Source organism: Eutrema salsugineum, unplaced genomic scaffold (genome assembly GCF_000478725.1).
Source record: "Eutrema salsugineum unplaced genomic scaffold, Eutsalg1_0 scaffold_13, whole genome shotgun sequence".
NCBI lineage: Eukaryota > Viridiplantae > Streptophyta > Magnoliopsida > Brassicales > Brassicaceae > Eutrema > Eutrema salsugineum.
Window position 1 is genome coordinate 6,390,003 of NW_006256885.1, and position 24,379 is coordinate 6,414,381.

The following is a 24,379-nucleotide window of genomic DNA, read 5'->3' on the forward strand; positions in this document are numbered from 1 at the left end:
AGAACATTTCCTTTAACGCCTTGTAGTTTCTGAGAAATTCCACTGGACTTAAAATGGCATAAAGTGAGTCTCCAAATAGAAAAACGACGTGTAGTCTAGATTTTTATAACCGGTCAGATGAAAAATCCCAAATTGGATCTAGGTTCCGGAAAATTAGATTAGACCAGCTAACTTAAAATCTTGGAACATCCTGAAACGACGAAGCGAAAGAAATTTGCTTTCTCAAGGTATTTTGATTTCTGTTTAGCTCTTACGTCTGATCTTCCGATCCTGCGGTCTTGATATTTGAATCTAGTTCCGGAACTAATAATACGTCTCTAAATCCTCCATTGCTTCTTCTCTGATCTTGTTTTATTCCGGTGATCGTTTGTCACCCTGATCCTTGAATTATGATTATCTTCCCCATTTCTTTGGAGATCTTCAATCGTAGTTCGATATTTTGCTGTTGGGATGAGCTTAATTAGAGAAATTACTTGCTTTTTCGCGGTTGGGTATTGGCACATTGTAGAGATCCGCGCAGTTTTCTGCTTGCTTGTGTGACTACCCGATGAAATTAAGGGGTTTTCTCTTTATTTTTGTGGAACTTTGCTTGTTGATGTGTGTATCGATCCAATTTTTGGTGGTTCTTTGTTGGTATATTCCATCATTTTACTCTCGATATGATCTCTGCTTGGAATGAGTGACTTTCTGTTCCTGCAGATCAGATTATACGTAGAATGTCCCATGTAGTGAAATAACTGAGTTTTAGATAATAGATGTTTGGTTATGGATGTCTTTTTTCTTCTCGTGTATGAGCTTTTACCAGAAAGATGACTGAAAATGACTATTTAAATGTGTGTGGTGATTTTATTGAAGTTTTAGTACGTTGTCAAAAATAAAAAATTTGATTGTTTCTTGTGTTTGTAATTGAGATAACAACTAGTTTGTCACTATTTCAGGTATATCGTGGTTTAGCAACAATGTCAGGCATGCACGGGACTCATGTAAGTGCATATACGTTGATTTATCATTGAATACCGTATTCTGTAAGGATCTATATCTTTGTATGTAAATGTGTTCCCTTGTTGTTGCGATTATTCCAAAGATCCTCGCCTCGTTCGTAGTTTCCAATTTGGAGTCTTACTTACGTTTTTTACTGTTTTAAAATAGAAATTTCACTTAGTTAATTAAGGTTCTGCTTATGTGCAATTTACATTATCATATTTTCTTTGGTAGATTGTTTCTATTATCAGAAACTGGATTCGATCCGCCAATATATTTCTCTTTGTCGCAAATTGTTATGGCACTTTTTGTTGACCCATAGATGCTGAGTAGAGGATGTAGCTTTGTAGGAGCTTGACCGTACATGATCTATAATACTGACTGTCTAGTTTACATTGAATAGGATTCATGTCCATTGGTGAAGAACATTCTTCTTCTAGACTCTGAAGGAAAGCGTGTGGCTGTCAAATATTACTCGGATGAATGGTCAACTAATGCTGCCAAATTAAGTTTTGAAAAATATGTTTTCTCGAAGACCTCTAAGACCAATGCTCGCACAGAAGGTAAGACCACTCAAGTTATTATTCATCTACACAATATCTTTCATGGGCTGTATATTGGGTTTCCTGACTTTGTATATTTACTTACCGTCTGTTTCAAATCACTTATAGATGTGTATGAAGTTTGGTTGTAATGTTACTATGTGCAGCTGAGATAACACTGTTGGACAATAATATTATTGTCTATAAGTTCGCCCAGGACCTTCACTTCTTTGTTACTGGAGGTGAAAATGAAAACGAGCTCATCTTATCTTCTGTTCTTCAAGGCTTCTTCGATGCTGTTGCATTTCTTCTGAGGTATTTTTGCTCGATTTAACAGTCGAATATTCGCTATTTAGTTAATTAAATGATGTCAACAATTAATGTTTGATGCATCCCCTCTTCCTTACCAGGAACAATGTGGAAAAGATGGAAGCACTTGAGAACTTGGATCTCATCTTTCTGTGCCTTGATGAAATGGTTGATCAGGGGTATGCAATATTTATTAGAACTACACGACTATTATATGCAAGTCTTAACTTGTTAATGATTTGCTGAGCCTTTAAGAGTTTGTCCGAGATATCTTAGCATTTTAGCTAATGTTTGATAATGGCTTATGGGATATGTGTGTTCAGGGTGGTTCTTGAAACGGACCCAAATGTCATTGCGGGAAAAGTAGCAATGCAGAGCACAGAAGCAAGTGGTTCACTCTCTGAACAGGTGATGGCAATATGAGTATTATTACATCTTCCTTTAAAGAAAGCAATGTATATAGTCTTTGATTTTGTTTTGGTTTGGGTAAACCGAAACACGGTCATTCTTAATTTGGTTTACATCTTGGAAATGTAGACATTAACTCAAGCACTAGCAACAGCCCGGGAGCATCTGGCAAGAAGTCTGCTCACATGAGTCTCCTCAAGCAAACACATAATAGAATGGACTCCCAGCCTCTATGGAAGAGATTTGTCTTGCGGTTTTAATAACGTGTGAAAGTCTCTAATAATTCAAACACTTGCGACTTACTCTAAACTTTATAGAGTTGGGTAGTTTATGGGCCGGATCTGAGATTTTAGGGGCTTGAAACAAAAACAAAAATGGGGCCTAATTGGTTTTATAAAAAAAAAAAATTTGGAGACAATTCTTTCGTCACTCTTATGGAAATTTTGAATCTTATGCAAGTTTTGAAGTTTTACTACAATTAGAGTCGAGATTGTTTGGTTTCGTCAAAATAACTAAAATAAATAATCAGTGTTAGTTATAGAATACGTATAGTTTTTTCTTATAAAACATAGTACAATTATGTAAACTTGATTCGGTATCGATCAAAGTTGGGGTTACTTATATTGTCCATAGAACCTTCTGGTTCTCATAGAGTCGGTCACGGCCCAATCGTTTAGCAGAACTTTCCCTCTTTTTTTTTCTTTTCCTTTTTTTTTATATTTAAATCAACCGCAGATTTTCCATTCAACTAAAGATTTTTTATTTTTCCTTCGCCGCTATATAAGGAGAGACCTTACTCCCCTCGTAATTCAATTCAATTCAATTCTTCTCTCTCGCAATTCGCAAACCCTAAGCTCCGCTAAACTTTTCTGAATTATACTCTGTCAAGGTATATCTTCTCCGATGAATCATCCGTTGACTGTTTTTCTATAATTGCGATTTTCATCTTTTGCTGGTTTTCACAGGTTTCCGCTCGATTTTTTTTTTTTGTTTAGTTAGAATTGTACGTTTTAAGATACTCGCTCGCTCTGAATTGGACTCTTTCTTGCTTGGATTGAAATTAGGGTTTTTTTATTCTAAGTAGGGAGCTTTGGTTAAGGATATAGATATATTCCGAGTTTCGTGATTCTTTATTCCTCATCAACCCAAACTAAAAACTAGCCTGAGCTTTATGTAAGGATGTATTTTCTCTTGTTGAAATAGCTAGCTCTCGGTCGTTTTGATGGTTGCTTTCAAAGACTGTTTTGTTGTGCTCAATGAACTAATGTCATTGTGGCTCTCTAGTTTTGTAATGTAATGTTGTTGCTGTGTGCTAACGAAATACAGATGGTGATGCAAATCTACGCAAAGACTCTTCAAGAAAAAACCATAACCCTTGACGTTGAAAGCTCAGACACAATCGATAAAGTCAAGGCAAAGATACAGGAGAAAGAAGGAATTCCTCTGGACCAACAAAGGCTCATCTTTTCCGGTAAACAGCTAGAGGATGGCCGTACTTTGGCTGATTACGATATCCAAAGAGAGTCTACCCTCCACTTGGTTCTCAGGTTGAGAGGTGGTATGCAAATCTTTGTAAAGACTCTTACTGGCAAGACCATAACCCTTGAGGTTGAAAGCTCAGACATCATTGACAATGTCAAGGCCAAGATCCAAGATAAAGAAGGTATTCCTCCTGACCAGCAAAGACTTATTTTTGCCGGGAAGCAGCTCGAGGATGGCCGTACTCTGGCTGATTACAGTATCCAAAAAGAGTCAACTCTCCACTTGGTTCTCAGGTTAAGAGGTGGTATGCAGATATTCGTCAAGACTCTTACCGGTAAAACCATTACCCTAGAAGTTGAGAGCTCAGACACCATTGACAATGTGAAGGCAAAAATTCAAGACAAAGAAGGGATCCAACCGGACCAGCAGAGGCTAATCTTTGCCGGGAAGCAGCTCGAGGATGGTCGGACTTTAGCTGACTACAACATTCAGAAAGAGTCAACTCTTCACCTTGTTCTACGTCTCCGCGGTGGAAGCTTCTGAACAAGAACTTTGGCGGTTAATGCTGATCACTTAAGTCTTTTCATGCTTTGCTTTTTTTTCCAGTTTTTTTTTTTTCCAGTAATGTCGGAATTTCGATGGGCTCGTAAATGGGCTTTTACTCTTCGACTTCAAAGTCTTATACTAAATCATAATCAATTTTAGAGTTGGGATCTTATGACGCACAAACTTATCAAGTGTTAACAAATAACAACAGGTTGAATTGCAAAATTTCAAAATAAGGGAGGCAAAAGCGTAAATAATGAATAAAAGTAATGCTGGTCAAATAGACTAGAAAACATTTAGGATCAGAAAAGGATCGTCGTTGCGTTTATAACACCGAGGCAGGTTTTTTGGAATTATATGCACTAAAAACGCCGAACATATAACCCCACACATCATTTGCTCAATAATTTTAAATTTCAGTCTTTGCTTGGCAAATTTTATTGACTCAAACTTTATTTTTGGAACCACTTATATTTTCCGCATATATATAATATACTGTATAAATTATATACTGACAATGACAGTGAGATCCAACAAAAGTTTTTTCTTTTGTTTTAAAACCTCCCGTCGACAAAAAAAAAAGCTCCCAAAGAAAGAAAAAAAAGTTCCAAAAAAGGGATGACATGGAATCACCGAGAATTAGATCTTGCTGTCCCCTTGAGGCACAATTCATTAGATTTTTCTCTTGTTGGCAATATTTTTTTGTTTCGGTATTATGAATAAAAACTACAGAGCCTCTTTTTTTTATACCAGTAATATACACGTCAGAAATATTGTTTTGAAATTTTTACAAAAACAAAAATATATTGTTTCGAAATCTTTAGTTACCAGGCTTGGTCTGCTTAGACTAACATCATTTGCTCGATAATTTCTACAGACATATTTTTACACAAACTAGTTTGAATATTAAAAATAATGATATTCATGAAATTATTAATACATGATCTTGGATAAAATTCTAAATGTTATAAGTTAGTATTTTGTCTGTGGAGGACTACATAGAGATATACATGCATGTATGTGTTTAATTTGTATTTCTCTTTAATTTGTATTTGTATTTGTATTTGTATACTAGAGGACAAGATCCAGCGAATCCAATATATATAAAAAAAAAAGAAAAGAGATATACTTTAATTTGTATTTCTCTTTGCCATTAGGACGCCACCCACGTTCTCTGTTCGTCAGGCATCACCACTCTCACTGTCGTCAAATGGCAGCTTATGTCAATCTTCTCCTTCAGTTCATCAACTTCACCTCCAATGGAAACCCATTTCTTTCTCCTCTTCCTCTCCCTCCTTCTTCCGTTTTTATCCAAACCCGGTTCCGGTTTTGGATCCTCCGGCTCTATTGCGGCGGCTTTCGGCGGCTCTGCTTTCTTCTGCGCCATTGACGCTAGTGGTCGCCAAGAGGTTATTTGCTGGGGCAAAAACTATTCTTCTCCTTCTTCTTCTTCCTCTTCCTCCTCTTCTTCTTCTTCTTTATCACTTGCTTCTTCCACTTCCCAAAGTTACAACATTCCGTCCATGGCGCTTCTCTCAGGTGGGAACGGGTTTCTCTGCGGCATTTTGTCGAACACATCTCAAGCATTCTGTTTCAGTTCCCTTGGATCATCTTCAGGTATGGATCTTGTCCCTCTCGCTTACCGGACTACTGCTTACTCTCAGATCGCTGCTGGAAACAGCCATGTCTGTGCAGTTCGAGGAGCTTACTATTCCGATCACGATTCCGGGACCGTCGATTGTTGGGAGATTACGAGAGCTACGAATAACAGCTTGATCGCCAAAGAGAATCCAAAGTTCTATGATCAGATTGTTAGTAATCTCGTCTTCAACAAGATCGTCTCTGGTGATGGGTTTAGCTGTGGTGGGATCAGAGAAGGTGGGCTGCTCTGTTTTGGCCCCAATTCTTCTACTTTAGGGCTCAACACAACTTCGGAAAACTTCCAAGTCTTAGCCGCCGGGAAAAACTCTCTCTGCGCGATTCTAAACTCGTCTCGGGAGGTCAAATGTTGGGGAGACGATGAATCTTTCGTCAATTCACCGAGTGATGATTCTCGATTCGTTGCTTTAACCGCAGGTCCTCGACATTTCTGCGGAATCCGTGAGGATAATCACGAGGTCGAGTGTTGGGGAAACTCTAATTTCTCGTTGATTCCAAAAGGTTCTGGATTTAAGGCAATTGCTTCGTCTGATTTCATCGTTTGTGGTATAAGAGAAGAGGATCTTGTTCTTGATTGCTGGTTGGTTAACGGCTCATCAACATTAGCATATGATCCTCCATTAGAGCTGTGTAGTCCAGGGATGTGTCGGGCTGGTCCATGTAACGAAAAAGAGTTTGCTTTCAACGCAAGTATCCTCAACGAACCTGACCTAACGAGTTTGTGTGTAAGAAAAGAGTTAATGGTCTGTTTACCTTGCGGCTCGGATTGCTCTCATGGATTCTTCTTGTCTAGCTCGTGCACCGAGAACTCGGATCGGATCTGCACGCCTTGCTCGCTCTGTCAAAACAGTTCTTGTTCTGATATTTGTAAGCTTCACAACCACAGTTATCCGGATAAGCATTGGCATCAACTACAAAGACTTGCTCTCATCATCGGCTCTTGCGCATCGGCTCTGTTGATCATCACGATCGGTTGCTGCGTCGTGCCACGGATTGTCACTAGTCCTAACAAAGAAGAAGGTACAACGAGTCAATTCAAATCTTGCATAGGAAAGGTGGATTTGGACACCGAGCCACTTGAAATGATCTCCCCTGCTCCATCGGTAACGCCTTTCGCTCAAGTGTTTAGACTCTCTGAGCTTAAAGACGCAACAAACGGGTTTAAAGAGTTCAACGAGTTAGGCAGAGGAAGCTACGGGTTTGTCTACAAAGCCGTGTTAGCGGACGGAAGGCAAGTAGCGGTTAAGAGAGCAAACGCAGCGACGATAATTCACACAAACACTAGAGAATTCGAGACGGAATTAGAGATTCTCTGCAACATTAGGCATTGCAACATTGTGAACCTACTCGGTTACTCTACCGAAATGGGAGAGAGGCTTCTTGTTTACGAGTACATGCCTCACGGTACGCTTCACGATCATCTACACGGAGGGTTTTCGCCGTTGAGTTGGAGCTTACGGGTTAAAATCGCTATGCAAACCGCAAAAGGTCTTGAATACCTTCACGTCGAAGCTGACCCGAGGATTGTTCATGGGGATATGAAGTCTTCGAATGTGCTTTTGGACTCGGACTGGGTCGCGAGAGTTGCGGATTTCGGGCTCGTGACGTCGTCGAACGAGAAGAATTTGGATGTCAAAAGAGATGTTTACGACTTTGGGGTTGTGTTGTTGGAGATTTTAACCGGGAGGAAGCGTTACGATAGGGATTATGATCCGCCGGAGATTGTTGAATGGACGGTTCCGGTGATCAGAGAAGGCAAAGCGGCGGCAATTTTGGATAAGTATATTGCGTTGCCGAGAAATGTGGAGCCGTTGTTGAAATTTGCTGACGTGGCGGAATTGTGTGTGCGGGAGGATCCTAGTCAACGACCAACGATGTCGGAACTTGTGAACTTGTTGGAACAGGTCGCGAGAGATTGACTGATCTTCTAGTTATTTTTTCTTTTTTTTTTTAATTTTCCTTTTATGTGAGTGTTATTTATTCTTTAATTTTTGATTTGTTGTGAAATATGCAAAGGTGTTATTTCCTACATGATTAATTACACTTTTCTAAAATTTTCTAAAATTTACTTTGTGAATCTTTGAAACTAAAGAAGCTGGTAATTCAATTCATTTTATATTTATGGTTAGACTTCTATCTTATAGCTGTTTTGAATAAGGAGAAGGATAGTCTATGAACATCTCCTTTTCATGTGTAGTGATTGTATTTTACAATTTCTTAGCAAACATTTTGCTAATTATTTCATGCACACTATTTTCTACTATGTAGTGTAGTAGTGTTACATAAACATCTTTCTTCTATATATCATATATGTAGTGTTTGTATCTAACCATATATTAACAGGCATTTAGCTAATTGATAATTCATGCACAATTGCAAATAGTTTGCCAACTACGAAAGTCCCATATCTATTACTGTTACTGTAAATTAAAATCAAAATGTTTAATTTGATGTTGGGGATCTATATGCTTTTTTATTTTGGAAATCACAGTTTTTCTTAGTTTGTAAAACTAAAGTTTTTTGATCCTTTAGAGCATCTCCATCAGTGTAATCCAACTCATGGGTTTTTTAGGAATAATTTAATTTTTTTTAAAGATAGAAAACAAAAATAAAACATTAAAAAAAAGAATAATTTTCAGCCAATCATAGCTCTCCACCTGGCATAAGAGACCGTCTCTTTATCTCTTATATAAAGAGTGATCCATCCAAATTTAGGGGAAATATCTAGATTTATGTGCCTAATATTTGCTAAGAGATGCTGATGCTCTTACTCTACAAAATTGAAAACCATGGGTCTTTTGGGTTCTTACGCAAAGTGCACAGCCCCCTATTCTTCGTTTCGAACCACACAGGTTTTATTAAGATCCAATAATTGAATCATCCACTCAAATACTAATAATGTTAGGGTAACAAATGACCTCTCAGTAAACGACAAAACGGAGTAAATGAATAGCGTTTGGCTTCATATAGATTCATGGATAGCACGTGACACCTAGCTGAGGACTTCAGTTCAGATCATGCTATCGGCTAGGGCCACAAAAAAAATTCAAGCCGATAGAATAAAATAAAATTAAAATCAAGACGGTGGCATAGGTCATACTTGTTAATTAATCCATCTCTATAAGTATCGCTTAAGAGTAACTACCTCCATCTGATCTGGTTCATATATCTTAGAATAACCAGAGGTTTAGGCTAGCTTTATTAATGAGGCTAATACCACTTTACGTGTTTATATTTAACCCTTATTTTTTCCTGATTTATTGTACATTTCATTATTGTTCCAAGAAGATGTTATTCTGCAAATTAAATTCAAAGAAAAAAGGCATGGATCAACAGAGAATTACCCTCATAGACAAATTTAATTTATCAGTATGTAGAGATATATATACATATCGTAGGGTTGATTATTATTCAATATAATAGATTTGCATTCACAAGTAGTTCAAAAAAAGGTTTTACATGCACAGCTTATTGCATCTCCGGATCACCACTCTATATTTTATAATAACTTATACTATATTTTTCCCTATAGCAACACTTTTATTATATGATATATATTCATATTTGGGAATTGCTTAATGAAAGTGTGTGCGAGTGGGTAGGTATGCGATTCGATATCCCTTTCTTTATTTTCTCTATTTTTGTTTTCGAATCGCACTATCTTTATGTGGAAATGTTTTAAAATGATATACAGATTATAAATTGAACCTTTTTGTTTAAAATTTTAATCATAATTGATAGTTATCAACATGCAATTCACGTAATAATCAAGCATCCCATAACTAAAAATTTCGTGGTCCCGCAGTTAAAATTATCTTGGTCTTTCTGTAAAATACTTAGTTTATTTGTATTTTTTTAGTTTTTGTGTGAGGTTTTTTAGCTAATGGGTGATTCATATCCTAATTTTAGCATATGGTTTTAGTTTTAAAATTTGTTGATTTTAAATAGATTTTACTTCTGTTTTAGGAAATCGACGTATACACCAGTTTGGCTTTTTTCTGGTTTTGTTTTGTTAAAGCAGTATACACAATTTTTATTCAAAGAAAACAAAAAAACTTTTGAGATGAGTTCCAAAACATTAGTTCATCTTTCGGACTAAAAAAGGATATTATGTTGGCAAAAAATAATATTAGTATATCGTGTAGCAAAAAAGAAGAAGAAGGAGTAATATAATTATAACCTTGAAAATAATATTAAACTTACGGAAAACTAATTGATTGCTATAAAATTTAAGCAATATGATCTAGAAGGGTAAGTTGACAATGTCTAGAATTCATGGACAAAACAAAAATAACTCAATCATGCAACTATGCAATGATAACTGCTCTTTGTTTTTTTGTTAAAAGGTAGGGATAATGATAACTGCTTAACTCGTAAGATATCTGCACAACACATAGCTTCACATAATCGGGGAAAAAAAACTTGTAATATACATTTGCAAAAAATTAGTATAAAAATAGTTATGGTATTGGTTGGAGTTGGATGGTATGTGAACACTTAGATTTATCATCATTATTATTGTTCTTTTTGTTTTTTGCTACTATGTTAAACTTTTCTTGATTCAATTAACGAAAAAAGTTATGAGGTCTAATTTTTACATTTGAAGTTTGAACCTTAAAAGTCTGAAGGAAAAAAGTTAAAAATGAACAAATTTTTATTTTTTATTTATAATTTGGGACAGATAAAAATGAACAAACTAATCCAAATTTATACGTAATGGATGGACCTAATGGTAATGCAACCAAAGAATATATATATATATATATATATATATATGATTTTGTTACGCAAGCAAAAGAATGACTAATAATAATCTATCTATAATTAATGGTAATGTTTTTCTTAATTGAAAGTACAAAAGATAAACACATTAACGCCTAAAGTCTTACTATAATCAACGTAAACACTAACAAACAATGAATAAAAAAAGAAAAGAAAAATCCTGAGAAAAATAATTGGTAACATAAAAGACCATCAAAAGGGTGTTCATGGGTGGAGTTTCTTTGGCCAACCGACCCCATCATCATCATCTTATTTACCTACTTTCCCCCAAATTATTAATATTCTCTCTTATCTCTCTCTCTTTTTTTTCCTTTAATTTGTTTTTTATTCTCTCTTTCTTTCTTAATTCTTCAAAAATCTCTCTGCTTTTGCTTTTTAATTCCTTACATTTCACTCTGATAAACCCCGGATCTCCGATCCACCCACCAAAACAAAAATCTTCCTGAGATTTGATCATCTGGTTCGCCACAAAATCGCGTCTTTTTCATTCTTGATTTATGGGAAACATCAGCAGCAGCGGAGGCGCCGGTAGACGCCGTAGACGGCGGAGTAATACGCTTCCAACGGCGGCTCCACCACCTCCTTCTCTTCCTCCACCACCACCTCCTCCGGCGACAGAAATCCCAGCTAATCGCATCGTATTCGCCGCCGCTACACCGTACCCAAACCCAAACCCAAATCAGCATTACCAGTACCCTGGTTACTACCCTCCTCCGCCGGGAACCATGCCGGTTCCTCTTCCGTCGCCGTACGACCACCACCACCTTCATCATCCTCACTATCCTCCTCCTCCGCCGCATCCTTATCACAACCCTCACCCTTGGACCGCCGGTGGGAGATACCCTTATTGTGCCCCCATGATGCCTGGGGAGACTCCTTTTGTCGAACATCAGAAAGCCGTCACCATTCGTAACGACGTTAATCTCAAGAAGGAGACTTTGAAGCTTGAATCCGACCCCAATTCTCCGGGTCGGTTTCTCGTCTCCTTCACGTTTGATGCTACCATTTCCGGAAGGTAGGCCCTTTCAATTTCTCCTTTTCGTTGATTTCGTGATTGATTTGACAAAGAATAAACAGAGCCGAAACACGTGAAACTGTTACGGTCTTCTTCGTGACCACAGCTGAAATTTATTATGGCCTTCTTGTTAAAATTTTACTTGTTTGATTTGTTTAATAAACATTTGATTTTGCCAATGAAAAAATAGACTTTGATCAAATCTACATCTGTAAATGACTAAGCTTTTGTTACTTTGGTATGTAAATGACCAAGCTTTTCTTACTTTGGTCTGTAAATGACTAAGCTTTTGGTTAATTTGGTGGAAAACAGGATTACAGTCATCTTCTTTGCTAAAGAATCCGAAGATTGCAATCTCACAGCCACAAAGGAAGATATTCTGCCACCAATCACCATGGATTTTGAGAAAGGGCTTGGTCAGAAGTTTAAGCAACCTTCTGGTTCGGGTGTAGATTTTTCGGTCTTTGAAGACTCTGAGCTGTTCAAGGAGGCAGACACAGATATCTATCCGTTGGCTGTTAAGGCAGAAGCATTTCCTTCAGGTGATGGTAAAGAAGAAAGGTCGGGATCGAACAATGCGCAGATTACTCAAGCGGTTTATGAGAAGGATAAAGGAGAGATTAAGATAAGAGTGGTGAAGCAAATACTATGGGTCAATGGACTGAGATACGAGTTGCAAGAGATCTATGGAATTGGGAATACAGTTGATGGCGATGAGGATTCAGCTGACGATGCTAATGATCCAGGGAAAGAATGCGTTATATGTTTGTCTGAACCACGAGACACTACTGTTCTTCCATGTCGACACATGGTAAGTTCATGTTTCTTTTTTTATAATGCTGATGATATGGTTCCTCTTGTGTAATGAATGGAATGTACTCATGTGAAAATTGTTTGCTTTTTTTAATGCAGTGTATGTGCAGCGGATGCGCTAAGGTGCTAAGGTTTCAGACAAATCGATGCCCGATATGCAGACAACCTGTGGAAAGGCTTTTGGAGATAAAAGTTCACGGCAATAGCGGAAGCGGGAACAATACTGCACAAGGAGGAACAGCTGAATAAGAGTAGCTAAATACAAGCTGAGTGTGGATCGAGGGGATTAGCTTTCCATCGACCTAGCATCGATATATTAGTATATATGCAGTATATATGCATGTTTGATCCTTATTATGTTAACAATGAAACGTGTGATTGCCAATTTGTATTATATAGATATTTCGAATTCATATATGCATTCACAATCCTTGAATAAACTTAATTAGGAACAATAACATCAGTAGAAACACACCTACCTGCAAAAGCTACCTGGTGTGATTACATTACATGCTCTTGAATAGAGAACTACATCCAATTCCGGGACTTTTGCTGGACTTTCGCTGGGCATTTTTCCTGAGGGTGAAGATGAGGCGAGAGTGAAAATGGGAAAGATCCATCTTTAAAAAAGTTTGAAGATTGTTGAGACATGAGTGTGAAGCGAACTTTAAGGTTTCGTTTCCTCTGCATGTGACGCAGATGCGAAGGTTCAGCCTCTGCCGCCATAAGTTTCGCCACGTGTCTTCAGTATACTAGCTAAATCCTTTATTTTGTATAATTCAAGATTTTCTATATATACTTGTTTGTTTGGTTGACTTTTCGTGTTATTTGATATAGACTAGACTTGGCTATCAAATAAGGTCGGAGGTTGTATCCTTTTCCATTGTCTCGAGAGAGCGGAGAGACAAATATTGATAATTGATAAATTTGATCTACACATACAGTTGACAAAATGTAAATAAATAAACAATTTTACTCATAAATAAAATAATACTAGATCGGATCAAATATGGAACGACCATGTGCTCAAAAGATACTTTAAGATCAGACAAATGGAAATGGTGTCCCATGATATGGCCATAACAACAAACTAAGAAATGTTTTCAATTTCATGGATTACTACATTAGATGATAGGTAGGAACTGAAAGAGATTTTAACACAATCATACTGGCTGTAGGAAAACGAATATACTCGATTACATCTTGAACACAAAATTAACACGAGTAATCCATCAAGTTAATCATGTTTCAATATCTTTGTACCAAATGTGATGTCACACAAAAATATTTTACGAGGACATGTGTATGGATATCTATATTTTGTAACTTTTTTTTTTTGTTTGAACCTAATTTATTTTGTAACTTTACTAGAAAAGTAGAACCTAAACAAAAATATCAAAGAACTGGACAAGATGATTGGACTTTCGACCGGTTTTTATCCGTCATGTTGATCTTGATCTGTCATTTCACAAAGTAGCTCTCCTCTCAATCTCTCATTAGATTGAAAATAAGAAAACTTTCACTATCTTTTTACCACCCACAAATTTAGAAAATTTATATATTTACAGTATTAATTTGTGGCCTATGTCTTTCTTTAGTCCACGCCTTTTTTAAGACAAAATTAAATTACATGTGTATGCTTTCTTTTTGTCTATTATTCGTTTTGCATATCCTTTTAATTTTAAGGTTAAGATATATGAATTTTGAGATAGACCATTGTGTATTATTTGTAGATATATGATTAAAAAAATTCTATCATAAAAAAATTGGCAATGAGGAAAAAAATAAATTGTCAACCACATGTGAATAGGAATTTGAATCATATACTGTTAAAAACTTAAAATTACCTATCTAATTATTTGATCAAGAATATTACCTAATTTGCTAAATAACGTAAGCTCAAATAGTTGAACTGAATTATATTAAATATCTGGTTTTAATACAGTTAATTAAGATGCTTCAATATGTGTAAAAATATCAACCAAAATAGACAAAAAGTATACAGAGTTACAAACTTACCAGTATGCCTTAATCCCGATTAACTATAACATAAAATACAATGGGGAACAAGGACAAAGAAAAAAAAAAAAGAGCCGGACCAAATTTAACCTTTTAAGCCGAGAAACGGACAGTGATATATCATCTGAAATGAATGAAATGTATGATCACATATTCAGTTTCAGGAACCCAGAAAAGAGGACTCATCTTTACCTCGAAAAAGGGTTCCTGATGATCCTTGGCTACACTTTTCTCCTGGCAAAATTAATTTTCTGATTTTGATCATTTTGTTAGATTCTTCTCTGCTTTTCTTTTTCCTGGGTTTCGTATTTTTTAGCTCGATTATGGATGGTAGAGATAAAGCTCGCGAAGAACAACATGGGTCTCTCCAAGATGTTAATTCTCCACTGCAAAGGGTAGATTTTTCCAGCTCTTTTTCATTCATTTCCATTTTATTTTTGTTCATTCTAAATTGTTTGATTTTTTTTTGGTCTGGTGGTTTTGATTTGATGGGTACGTTGATAATTTCATCAATCTCCCTGCTTTCAGGGTTTAGGGTTTAGTGGATCTTTTGTTTTTCTGCTAAGCATTGGATCGTAAGCCATGGACTTTATCTTGTTCTCTTCTTCCCGTGTAGAGTTTTCTGTATTTTTCCTCACGAGATAGCTGCAAATATCTGGAATTCATACTTAAATAAGATAGTTTTGGAGTCTGTTATATGAAAGAGTAGGCTTTCTGTTGTTTGAATCGAATGGAGAAAATGATACTGATTTGAAATGATTTTGGTGTTGCAGGATGTAGATTCTACTGAGATTGCAGAAGAAGAGCTATCACCGGGCCGAGACCTGTGGAGGCGAGGCATTGTGTTAGATTTATCATCAAGAACACCAGAAGATACAGGAGATGAGGATCTGTTGAGACGAAATGCAACCCTAACATCAAGCCCTGTTGCCAAAAAAGTCAACTTTTCTCCAATGTCCAGCCCTAGATTCGGGCAACGTGGTGCATCCCTGAGTCCTTCCTCGTCCTCTTCAAGAAACAGCCTGAAGAATCTAATCCCAAAGTTAAGCTTCAAAAACCGGAGCAGCAATAACAATAACGTGGATATCGAGAAAGGTGGTGATTTGGTCTTTGCGTCCTCTCCTTCTTCAGGAAATTGCAGGGACAGGTCCACATGGACTCTCACTAATATTTTAACTCCAAGGTTGAAGAAAACTGAGTCCTTGCCGGTAACCCCTATAGCTCACTCAAATCCTGAGTCCATGCACGGGAGATATGTGCTTGATCCAGTTACTACCATGGTGAGTAACTTAATTGTTAGAATTCAACTGTGGTTTGTGCTGTCATCTCATTGGCGAGAGACGTTTTCTTGTCTTGTACTATGCCTTGGTCTCTAGAGTATGTTTAAGTAATGCATTTTGCTTGTAAGATAAGCTAATCAGCTTATCTTTTGCGTTACTTCATTGTTGGTTTGACCAGATTTTATTGCCTCAACAGAAAAAAGGGCCTCCACTGCCTATTCACCGTTCACGTTCTGTCCCGGCATTCAACAAAGATGGAAGTCTAAGGCAATCTGGTGTTTTCCGGGTGATTCCTACTCCGAACATGACGCCAACCAGAAATATTATTAAACTTAATGGTTTGTATTCTTTTCATCTGATGTTTAAAACCAACAGACATGAAAGTTTGATGTTTTTTTTGGGGAATTGTTTGGTTCTATCCGTGTAACAAACCCGGTGCCTTATATTAGTGAAATGTTTCAGACACGAATGTTGATGGCGGAGAAGATGTTCCTGAAGAAGAAGCTGTGTGCAGAATCTGCCTGGTCGAATTGGGAGAAGATTCAGAAGCCTTCAAGATGGAATGTATGTGTAGAGGTGAATTAGCTCTTGCCCACAAAGAATGTACAATCAAATGGTTCACCATTAAAGGAAACCGAACATGTGATGTGTGCAAGCAAGAGGTTCAAAATCTCCCTGTGACCCTTCTTCGCATGCAGAACTCGCAGGGTAATGGGGCTGCGGATACGGAGTCTTCTCACTACAGGCAAGTCCAAAATCCAAACAATACCCCTTGGAAAAAAGAAATCGATTTTTATGGATATTATTGACCAGTATCCTCGTCCTTTCAGCGTATGGCAAGATGTTCCAATTCTTGTCATTGTAAGCATGCTTGCATACTTCTGTTTCCTCGAGCAGCTTCTGGTAAGATTTAGTGAATTTCTGATTCATTGCTTCTCTGTAACCAAGCTTTTGTAATATCTTCTTGTCCTAATATCATTTGCAGCTTACGAAAATGAAATCCGGCGCCATCGCAATATCTTTACCATTCTCTTGCGTTCTTGGTCTTCTTGCCTCCATGACGTCGACAACAATGGGTAAGAGTTCCTAACAGTAAACAGTTTGACATAGAAATTCCCAACAGTTCATTTCGGTACTCAGATGATCAGTTTAACTGATCTCGTGTTCATTGTTATGCAGTGAAAAAGCAATATGTCTGGATTTACGCCACAGTTCAGTTCGGTCTTGTAGTTGTTTTCGCTCACTTTTTCTTTTCATTGGTGAGAGTTTTTATCTCTCGAGAACAGAACAGGACACTCTGCTTCTTGTTCTATCTTCTTATCTATGATGGCTTACTTGTGCAGGTTCGTATGCAGCCGGTTGTGTCCATTCTCTTAGCCACATTGGTAGGGTTCGGACTGACCATGAGCGGCACAACGGGTCTAGTCGAGTTTTCAAAATGGAGGAGAAGGCATAGGACACCTGAACCTCCAAGCAGTAGTCAGGTGGATCCACCACTACCAGTTCAGACAGCAGATCAAAGCATGCCTGGATCATGAAACTGAAGGCAGAGCTTCTGAATGCTGATTATATGTTCCAGTAGCAATGTGTGGTAACAAATCAAACCATTTCAGACCGAGTTTACGGGATATCTGGATGGAGGGAGATCCATCTATTTAGAGACGTTAAAATAGATTGGTCATGTGGATTTAGTTATGAGCATAAAGGTTTCTGTGTTTTTGTTTGTGAATGTGAGAGTGTATTATTAGTGTTCTAGAAGGGCTATTTTTTTCGTCCTACTTGATTGTACAAAAATAAGTAAAAAGGAATTTTTGCTGCAGCTCTTGAAATTCCAAGAATCTTGTACTAATCCTTGGGTTGTATATGACACTTTCTAGTGATTTTTTTTACATCAAAGTTCTTGGGAAAACACTTTTGAAAAAGAGAATTAACAAAATGTCATTTTCCCAATTTTATTTTCTCATTGTGGTATTTTCCCACATTCCTCCACTACACAAGGTAGACTCGCTTGACAGCATATCGACAGGAGACATAAATTTTGTAATTTTAATATAAGATATATTCACCATGAATGGACACGAACAACATGAAAATAACTCAATGCAGGAAGAAAGATCAACAGTTCGAAGAAACTCTCAGTAAACTGATCACACAAATACAGCAACAAACAAGCACACACACTGACTCGGGTAAAACGCAGTAATAGCAGAGAGCAATAGCGAGAGAGAGAGAGTACTGATGGGTCCTTTGGTGTTCATCTCATCACTTCAGTACGCTGCAGAAGACAAACGTTTGTTTCGTTTAAAAAGCTTTTCTTTCACTGTATCTGATGCATCTTTTATGTATGAGAAAAACTTACTTGTACAAGTAGGCAGCGATACCCAGGACAATACACAGCAAAACAATATCGATGCAGAAGTTCCGGCTTGATCTCAGCTGCAACAGAAAGGCCACGCTTTTTTATGTTAGGAATCAACAACAGGCCGATTTGGTTTGAGAATTTGAGGAAAAGAAGTCTCGAAATTCAAATCACCTGGTTGACGGTATCTTTAAGTCTAACATTGGTGTTCTTTAGATCCGAGGTTGCTCTGTCCACCTGTGAGCGAGCTCAGAAAGTTAAGATTACAACTGACGAAATTCAAAAAAAGAAGAACAAGGAAATGGGCGGTGTCTGCTACCTTTGTGTCGATTTCATCCATCAGAGGAACTTGCCTATCCAGTTCCTGCACGAATCAGTGTTGTGACATGGATCATTAGCTCAAGTACTTAATAAGGGAAGTGGGTTAAAAGCTGCACTTTAACAAACACACCTCGTTCATATCAGACGCCATGTTCTTCAAAGCATCTAAACCTTCAGAGATCATGTCCAGACCTTGTTCCTGATATATACTCAAGTAGACGAGTCATATACATACCACCAGAGTTTAAGTGAACAAAAGAGTAGGATGCAACCAGATAGAATATCACTTGCCTGCTTCATTTTCCGCATCTCATACTCCTGCCTGAATTGACTGGACTCATGTGATTCTTGAAAGTAATCATCATCAAAACGCCCATCTAACATCCAAAATAGAAGTGACTAAGTGATCTTGAACCTTCAGGTTGCTCAAACGACAGAAAATAGGATAAACAGTTCATATGATTCTGAGATAAACAGAACTATACAATACGGAACAAGCTCATGCACTAGTTGAAGTACAATCTACAAGTTATAAACAAAGCTAATTCAGTTGAATCACCTGAATCAAATTTGATATCAGGACGAGATGTTGTTGAGGGAGCCCAAGCACTAGTGCTTTTAGGACCACCTGCTGTCCCATCAGGAATGGCTTCAATCCTGGCCGGAAGTGCAAGCACCAAATCATTTCTCGCCGCAAGCTCTTCGGTTGTAAGGCCTTTAACCTGAACAATGTATAGATTGCCACCGAGTTTACATAATTCTTCAAACATGATTTAGTCAATCTTAGCCTATGTACTACCCTCCGACCGTGGTTATTATCACAAGTTCACAACATATACTAGCTTGGTCAACTCTAAAACCCACAGGAATAACTACCATTCTGTATTTCTCAGCCAGTGTAAGCAGATTTTCAGCCATAATTACAAGATTTTTTGGCATCCACTCACACTTTACCTATATTCATCCTAAAAACATGAGAAAGGAAGCTAACCCGCTTGACAGCAAGTCTCTGCAGCTTAGGAACTTCCTCGGACAATCGAGCTTTGGTCCGGCGGATCTCAGCATTCATTGCAACAGCAGAAGCCCTATTCTTCTCCTTTGTAACAAGTTCAGCTTTCTGCAATCGAAATTACATGACAAAAATCATTCAACGTTTCAAAGAGAACCTTTAAAAAGCATTCGCAAATCATACTTAAATTAGCACCAACCCAGAATACACAGAGAGCATAAATAAGATAAGGCATTCAAAAACTTTTTGGTCATTGTACACAAAATCGGGACCTAAATTTTAGATTATCACTGAATTCAACCGAAAAAATATCAAATTCTATGCCCAGCATTGTCAAGTACACAGCTTTGAATCCACCGAGATTTATCGGAACCAAATCGAATTAAGCAAAATCTCCAAGATGCAAACAGAAAAGGAGGAGTGATCACCTCGAGAGCAGTCTCGATTTGGGTCTCAAAAGCGCCATAGAGGCGAGCAAACGCATCATCACCGGAGATATTGGCCTCCCGCTGTTTGTCGACATCGTACTTGTCGTACTTCTTACAGATCGAGTCAACTCTAGTCAGAATGTCGATCACAGTCATCTTCTTCCGATTCTGCTAACAGAAACTTCCGGATCTAAAGGAGAGAATCTCCGATTCGAAGAGGAAGAAGAAGACTTTTAGTTTGTGAAATTTGAATCTCTTTCTGTTTGTGCCCGAATGCTGGAGAAGTGGTTCGGCGACGAACGAAAGGGCCTGAAAGAAAATTTACAGCCTGGAAGAATATTTATGAGTAAACCACCCTTACTTTTGTTTCTATCACATTGACCCAAAAAATTGCGCGAGCCAAAAGTTTCCTATTTTCGGACCTGTATAAATTTTGGCAAAACATGTAAGATGAATGGTATAATATGTGTTAATAATGTTGGAAAGAAAAATAGGGAATATTTGTTTAGCAAGCGGGGTCTAAATTGATTCATGAAGTTTAATGCGAGCTAAAACTAAAAATAATAGAAAAATTTGCCTCTAATTTTATATTTTGCAGACTAAACCCGTGGACCAGCGGTGGTATTATTTATTTGCTGAGTCTTCTCAGAAAAAAATTTAGTCTTGGCAACTGTCTCCGATATATTCTCCGGCGACTGGTGCTGATCTCTCGGAGCTCCGAAACGCAGACATGGCCGAAGAGTTCTCTGTAAGATCTATCCCTTCTCTGAATTTATCTGTGTTTCCTTATTCGTTCCCGAGATAAAATCTCTCTCGTTACTCACGATGATGGAAATCGCTAGATCTGCATTTGACTCTTGACGGAATTCTGCTTTTTGATACTCTTTTCACTTATGGCCTATGCTGATTTGGGATTGATCTTCTTGGTTTAATGCATGATGTTCTAAGATTGGGATTCAGTTCAAATGATTGTAACGATGATCAAAATCCCATGAATTCTAGCACGGTTTTATGACCCAGCAGAATCAGATCGGTGAAGTTTTTGTCTTTGTTTCAAATGTTATTTCTTTCTGTGACCTATGTTATTGTTGAGGACTTTGGTCACTTCTCATATTGATCTTGCCAAAGAATTTCAATTTTTTTGTCACCCCCTTTGGATATTATAAACATGCATTTGAACCTGTTTTGGTTTCATGACTTTCATCGGTTGGACACCATGAAACCCGTATAGTGTATCAAGAATAAGCATCTGTTTTGTGTTCTGTACTCTCTGCTCGGTCTTGTTGTTTCCTTCTTGCATCTGTATTTCATAAGTTTCTAAAAGACAAAAACAATGAAACAGGGAACAATCGAAAGCAAAGGGCTCAATCCAGGGCTGATCGTCCTTCTTGTGATTGGAGGGTTGCTAGTGACGTTCCTTGTAGGAAACTTCATTCTTTACACATACGCGCAGAAGAATTTGCCTCCGAGGAAGAAGAAGCCGGTTTCTAAGAAGAAGATGAAGAAAGAGAAGCTGAAGCAAGGCGTTCCAGTTCCTGGCGAGTAGGCCTAGAAATAATAATATATGACTTTTTTTAGTTTTGAATGTTTCGAGATTCGCATCATGTTATCTTAAATTGACAGTAAAACCTCAATTCTATAAGCTTTGCTGAGATGATCTCGTGTCGGATTTGAATTGGCATTCTAAAGTTTCTCTTTGTTGACCACTCAAATGGCAACAAAATACTTTTTTTTTTTAACTTAACAAGGTTGAAATTTATGATAGTTTCAACAAAACTGTATATTAAACTGAGATCGATCTTTTGCAAATTGCAATTAATCAGAAAAGTCACCAATGACACACACTTAACAGCTAGAGAATACAAATGAAATTTAGAAGTTCACAAATCCATAATCATTAGCTCTTCTACTAAACCTAGCAATCTAAACCTCTAGACAAGTCAGGACTTGGAAGATTTCTGATAGTCTGGGGATTCTTCTGGTGAATATACAAAGATCATCTGACTGGGTTAAGTCTAGTTTGCTTGCGTACAACACCACCTTGGCATGAACTGATGATACGAAAATTCAGAGATTTGGATCATTTGGGTGTTGCAAGATGGAGTCTACACAAGAACTTACTGTGCAGGTTTTGGGATGGCGAATATGTAAAGTTATTAACTTTGTTAACCATTCATAGATGACTCCATAGGTCTTTTCATCCCAATGATCGGCTTTCTTTCCTCTTTATTATTTTGGTTATGCTGCCTCCATGAGACTGAGAGATCCTGGTTCATGTCTTGTTCATGTTCATCATCTGGGGAAACACCAATAAATGTTTTACGCTGTGAGCTTGACCACGCGTAAAGGAATTCAAACAAAGGAATGAGATGTAGATAGCAACCAAATGTACCTGAACGGTCCAAGAGAGGAAACTCAGTCAGGCGTCTCACGCAGACCTTAAGCGCTCGAAGTTCGGCTTCTTTCTCTTGGAGTTTGGACTGTGTAGTTTGCAGTTCAGCTTCAAGCTCATTGATCTGACCTTCTTGTTGTTCGATGAGAAGATGGCTTAGTTTCTTGTCCAGCTCTGATGCCGATATTCCACCACATTGGTAGGACTCAGATCCATTCACCAGATCCTTACATTCCTCCATAACCTTACTTGTCTAGGGGAAAAAAGTAAAAGTTTATATAAGCTTCAACTAAATAACATAGGGAAAATAAACCAGATAATGTATGACCGTGTTCACTCTTAAAGTTAACTACGAATGTAACCGCTAATAAGAATACATCTCAATGAAATTGGTAAATTTGATAATGAGAAACCGATGAAACACACTCACCTCAGCCAAATTAAGTTTCTGCAGCTCAGATTCAAGTTCCATCTCTAACTGTTCCATTTCTACCGCCTCTTGTTCTGGCTCCTCAGTTAGGACGCTGCTAGCATCATTTCTGTCGAGAGATTCTCTACTCGCCATCTCTGATTTAATGAGATCTATCTGACCAGATTTCCCACTAGATTTCTCAGAACTTGCTGCACGATCAGGGAATTTGAAACCCTGCAAAGATTTTATCCTAGAGAGTTCATCTTTTAGCTCCCGGATGACTTTGGCAGTTTCTTCTGTTGCTGCATGCAGCTTACTGATCTCACTTTTCTCTGCTGACATCATATAGATCATGCAGACACCGAGTGCCGAGCTGAAGGGGGAATTATCTGAAACACGGAAGAATCAAAGTGTCAATGATGGACAACGCCAAAAGGAATGTGATGAGTTATCATTCTATAGACAAGATCCATTTTGTTGGGATCAACTTACATAGATTATAGAAAAATAGATAAGCACAAAGTTACTGCAAGGAAAGCATTTAAACGAGATACAAAAACACCAATATCTAGAGGTCTGAAGATATATCCAACCAGAGAACTATTGTTAAATTGTCACCTATATCTCAAGTAGTCCTGGAAGCAAAATCTAACAATACCCTTGAATCCCCAATATTAAAGCCACTATTTTTCATTTTATACCAAAAGATCCAAAACCCATAAGTAACTCTTCTCGCAGGTCGATCATCGAATAAGATGAGCTAAGGACCCTCCAGAAAATTAACTAAGGTTCAAATTTCCCAACATACAAGTGATATTTATCCCACCACAGCAATGAACAGATAATTTTTGGTTCTTCAAGCGTCGTCAATTATCAGAGTTTCAAAAGCGCAAACCTTGATTACTAAAAGATGACCCACGCTTCGAAGCAGAAGCAGCACCCAAAGTCCTCGGCTTTTTCAAGCAAACGTCACTCTTCGTTGAAACAGTAGCAACATTTCCAGATCGCTTCTCGATCTCATAGCCCCCACCATTGTTTTTCTTCTTCTTCTTCATCAATCCACGAATCGTAACCTTGGTTGTCACCCCTGAACTCTTCCTAAACCCGGGAGACGACCTGGATCCGGACCCTGAATTTACGGTGGACCCGGAACTAGAAAACCGGAAAACGCCATTGGCTTTGTCGGAAGGAGAGTCGAGAAACCCGATACCGACAGGAGGAGTGACGGGCTCCTGCTCTTCACCGTAATCCTCGGAAATGAGAGAATCTCGAGAGAAAGGGTTGAGAAAGCGTTTGGCTACAAAACCAGTGGATCCAGCAATGGCTGCTCCTATAATAACTTGCCACATCTCTCACAATTCGTACACCCCAAAAACAGTCAAATAGAGAAGCATAAGAGAAGAAGAAGCAGATCAAGGTTTGAAGTGTATAAATCGACGAAGAGAGTCGGAGAAAGTCCCGAGGTAATTAGAGAGAGAAGAAGAAGAAGTAGAGAGATTTTTTTGTTTTTCAGCGGCTGTGGGACACACCATCACATGTTTCCCGCTTTAGCAGACAATTTCCAAATTTATGGTTTTTCTTACCAAACTTACTTAAATCTAACTAGGGCTTCTGTTTTATTG

The 24,379-nt window shown here is 37.9% G+C and overlaps 8 protein-coding genes across 9 annotated transcripts; 6 read left to right on the plus strand and 2 right to left on the minus strand.

Moving 5' to 3' along the window:
• Nucleotides 1–112: 112 nt before the first annotated feature.
• Nucleotides 113–2,662, plus strand: LOC18024119 (coatomer subunit zeta-2). 2 transcript variants are annotated; one of them, XM_006407573.2, is made up of 7 exons: nucleotides 113–227; nucleotides 939–983; nucleotides 1,385–1,544; nucleotides 1,691–1,838; nucleotides 1,934–2,011; nucleotides 2,156–2,240; nucleotides 2,370–2,662. In XM_006407573.2, the coding sequence occupies exons 2-7, from the start codon at nucleotides 960–962 to the stop codon at nucleotides 2,427–2,429; spliced, it is 555 nt and encodes a 184-aa protein (XP_006407636.1). In that variant the 5' UTR covers nucleotides 113–227; nucleotides 939–959; the 3' UTR covers nucleotides 2,430–2,662. The 2 variants fall into 2 exon arrangements, with proteins under 2 accessions (XP_006407636.1, XP_006407637.1); XM_006407574.2 differs by lacking the exon at nucleotides 113–227 and adding an exon at nucleotides 234–359.
• Nucleotides 2,663–3,001: 339 nt separating this feature from the next.
• On the plus strand, nucleotides 3,002–4,445 carry LOC18024120 (polyubiquitin). The gene is made up of 2 exons (XM_006407575.2): nucleotides 3,002–3,129; nucleotides 3,567–4,445. The coding sequence occupies exon 2, from the start codon at nucleotides 3,567–3,569 to the stop codon at nucleotides 4,263–4,265; it is 699 nt and encodes a 232-aa protein (XP_006407638.1). The 5' UTR covers nucleotides 3,002–3,129; the 3' UTR covers nucleotides 4,266–4,445.
• Nucleotides 4,446–5,454: 1,009 nt separating this feature from the next.
• LOC18024121 (serine/threonine-protein kinase-like protein CCR1) lies at nucleotides 5,455–7,979 on the plus strand. Its single transcript, XM_006407576.2, has one exon. It carries the CDS (start codon nucleotides 5,489–5,491, stop codon nucleotides 7,844–7,846), a length of 2,358 nt encoding a protein of 785 aa, XP_006407639.2. The 5' UTR covers nucleotides 5,455–5,488; the 3' UTR covers nucleotides 7,847–7,979.
• Nucleotides 7,980–10,945: 2,966 nt separating this feature from the next.
• On the plus strand, nucleotides 10,946–12,973 carry LOC18024122 (probable E3 ubiquitin-protein ligase LOG2). Its single transcript, XM_006407577.2, has 3 exons — nucleotides 10,946–11,724; nucleotides 12,037–12,535; nucleotides 12,637–12,973. Exons 1-3 carry the CDS (start codon nucleotides 11,207–11,209, stop codon nucleotides 12,784–12,786), a joined length of 1,167 nt encoding a protein of 388 aa, XP_006407640.1. The 5' UTR covers nucleotides 10,946–11,206; the 3' UTR covers nucleotides 12,787–12,973.
• Nucleotides 12,974–14,700: 1,727 nt separating this feature from the next.
• LOC18024123 (probable E3 ubiquitin-protein ligase MARCH10) lies at nucleotides 14,701–17,722 on the plus strand. The gene is made up of 8 exons (XM_006407578.2): nucleotides 14,701–14,951; nucleotides 15,330–15,836; nucleotides 16,033–16,174; nucleotides 16,299–16,581; nucleotides 16,667–16,739; nucleotides 16,822–16,912; nucleotides 17,016–17,095; nucleotides 17,180–17,722. The coding sequence occupies exons 1-8, from the start codon at nucleotides 14,880–14,882 to the stop codon at nucleotides 17,372–17,374; spliced, it is 1,443 nt and encodes a 480-aa protein (XP_006407641.1). The 5' UTR covers nucleotides 14,701–14,879; the 3' UTR covers nucleotides 17,375–17,722.
• A 141-nt stretch (nucleotides 17,723–17,863) lies between these two features.
• On the minus strand, nucleotides 17,864–20,109 carry LOC18024124 (syntaxin-71). The gene is made up of 9 exons (XM_006407579.2): nucleotides 19,954–20,109; nucleotides 19,508–19,633; nucleotides 19,076–19,238; nucleotides 18,808–18,893; nucleotides 18,647–18,715; nucleotides 18,515–18,559; nucleotides 18,370–18,432; nucleotides 18,196–18,272; nucleotides 17,864–18,111 (listed from the first exon to the last, which is right to left on the minus strand). The coding sequence occupies exons 1-9, from the start codon at nucleotides 20,107–20,109 to the stop codon at nucleotides 18,099–18,101; spliced, it is 798 nt and encodes a 265-aa protein (XP_006407642.1). The 3' UTR covers nucleotides 17,864–18,098.
• A 461-nt stretch (nucleotides 20,110–20,570) lies between these two features.
• LOC18024125 (DNA-binding protein S1FA3) lies at nucleotides 20,571–21,676 on the plus strand. The gene is made up of 2 exons (XM_006407580.2): nucleotides 20,571–20,701; nucleotides 21,296–21,676. The coding sequence occupies exons 1-2, from the start codon at nucleotides 20,684–20,686 to the stop codon at nucleotides 21,497–21,499; spliced, it is 222 nt and encodes a 73-aa protein (XP_006407643.1). The 5' UTR covers nucleotides 20,571–20,683; the 3' UTR covers nucleotides 21,500–21,676.
• Nucleotides 21,677–21,747: 71 nt separating this feature from the next.
• LOC18024126 lies at nucleotides 21,748–24,262 on the minus strand. Its single transcript, XM_006407581.2, has 4 exons — nucleotides 23,653–24,262; nucleotides 22,776–23,146; nucleotides 22,346–22,598; nucleotides 21,748–22,249 (listed from the first exon to the last, which is right to left on the minus strand). The coding sequence occupies exons 1-4, from the start codon at nucleotides 24,104–24,106 to the stop codon at nucleotides 22,119–22,121; spliced, it is 1,209 nt and encodes a 402-aa protein (XP_006407644.1). The 5' UTR covers nucleotides 24,107–24,262; the 3' UTR covers nucleotides 21,748–22,118.
• Nucleotides 24,263–24,379: the final 117 nt, after the last annotated feature.

What these genes read in the sequence shown, in the direction of transcription:
- LOC18024120 (XM_006407575.2), top strand. Translation starts at nt 3,567, where the DNA reads ATGGTGATGCAAATCTACGCAAAGACTCTTCAAGAAAAAACCATAACC.
- LOC18024126 (XM_006407581.2), bottom strand. Translation starts at nt 24,106, where the DNA reads ATGTGGCAAGTTATTATAGGAGCAGCCATTGCTGGATCCACTGGTTTT. An exon ending in GTCATCTTTTAGTAATCAAG is followed by an intron (nt 23,147 to 23,652) that starts GTTTGCGCTTTT and finishes TCCGTGTTTCAG; the next exon opens with ATAATTCCCCCTTCAGCTCG. An exon ending in TCCTCTCTTGGACCGTTCAG is followed by an intron (nt 22,250 to 22,345) that starts GTACATTTGGTT and finishes GTGTTTCCCCAG; the next exon opens with ATGATGAACATGAACAAGAC.
- LOC18024124 (XM_006407579.2), bottom strand. Translation starts at nt 20,109, where the DNA reads ATGACTGTGATCGACATTCTGACTAGAGTTGACTCGATCTGTAAGAAG. An exon ending in TGGCGTCTGATATGAACGAG is followed by an intron (nt 18,560 to 18,646) that starts GTGTGTTTGTTA and finishes TGATTCGTGCAG; the next exon opens with GAACTGGATAGGCAAGTTCC. An exon ending in TTAAAGATACCGTCAACCAG is followed by an intron (nt 18,273 to 18,369) that starts GTGATTTGAATT and finishes TTTCTGTTGCAG; the next exon opens with CTGAGATCAAGCCGGAACTT.
- LOC18024122 (XM_006407577.2), top strand. Translation starts at nt 11,207, where the DNA reads ATGGGAAACATCAGCAGCAGCGGAGGCGCCGGTAGACGCCGTAGACGG. An exon ending in GATGCTACCATTTCCGGAAG is followed by an intron (nt 11,725 to 12,036) that starts GTAGGCCCTTTC and finishes GGTGGAAAACAG; the next exon opens with GATTACAGTCATCTTCTTTG. An exon ending in TTCTTCCATGTCGACACATG is followed by an intron (nt 12,536 to 12,636) that starts GTAAGTTCATGT and finishes TTTTTAATGCAG; the next exon opens with TGTATGTGCAGCGGATGCGC.
- LOC18024119 (XM_006407573.2), top strand. Translation starts at nt 960, where the DNA reads ATGTCAGGCATGCACGGGACTCAT. An exon ending in GCTGTTGCATTTCTTCTGAG is followed by an intron (nt 1,839 to 1,933) that starts GTATTTTTGCTC and finishes CTTCCTTACCAG; the next exon opens with GAACAATGTGGAAAAGATGG. An exon ending in GTGGTTCACTCTCTGAACAG is followed by an intron (nt 2,241 to 2,369) that starts GTGATGGCAATA and finishes TTGGAAATGTAG; the next exon opens with ACATTAACTCAAGCACTAGC.
- LOC18024123 (XM_006407578.2), top strand. Translation starts at nt 14,880, where the DNA reads ATGGATGGTAGAGATAAAGCTCGCGAAGAACAACATGGGTCTCTCCAA. An exon ending in TTAATTCTCCACTGCAAAGG is followed by an intron (nt 14,952 to 15,329) that starts GTAGATTTTTCC and finishes TTGGTGTTGCAG; the next exon opens with GATGTAGATTCTACTGAGAT. An exon ending in GTTTCCTCGAGCAGCTTCTG is followed by an intron (nt 16,740 to 16,821) that starts GTAAGATTTAGT and finishes TATCATTTGCAG; the next exon opens with CTTACGAAAATGAAATCCGG.
- LOC18024121 (XM_006407576.2), top strand. Translation starts at nt 5,489, where the DNA reads ATGTCAATCTTCTCCTTCAGTTCATCAACTTCACCTCCAATGGAAACC.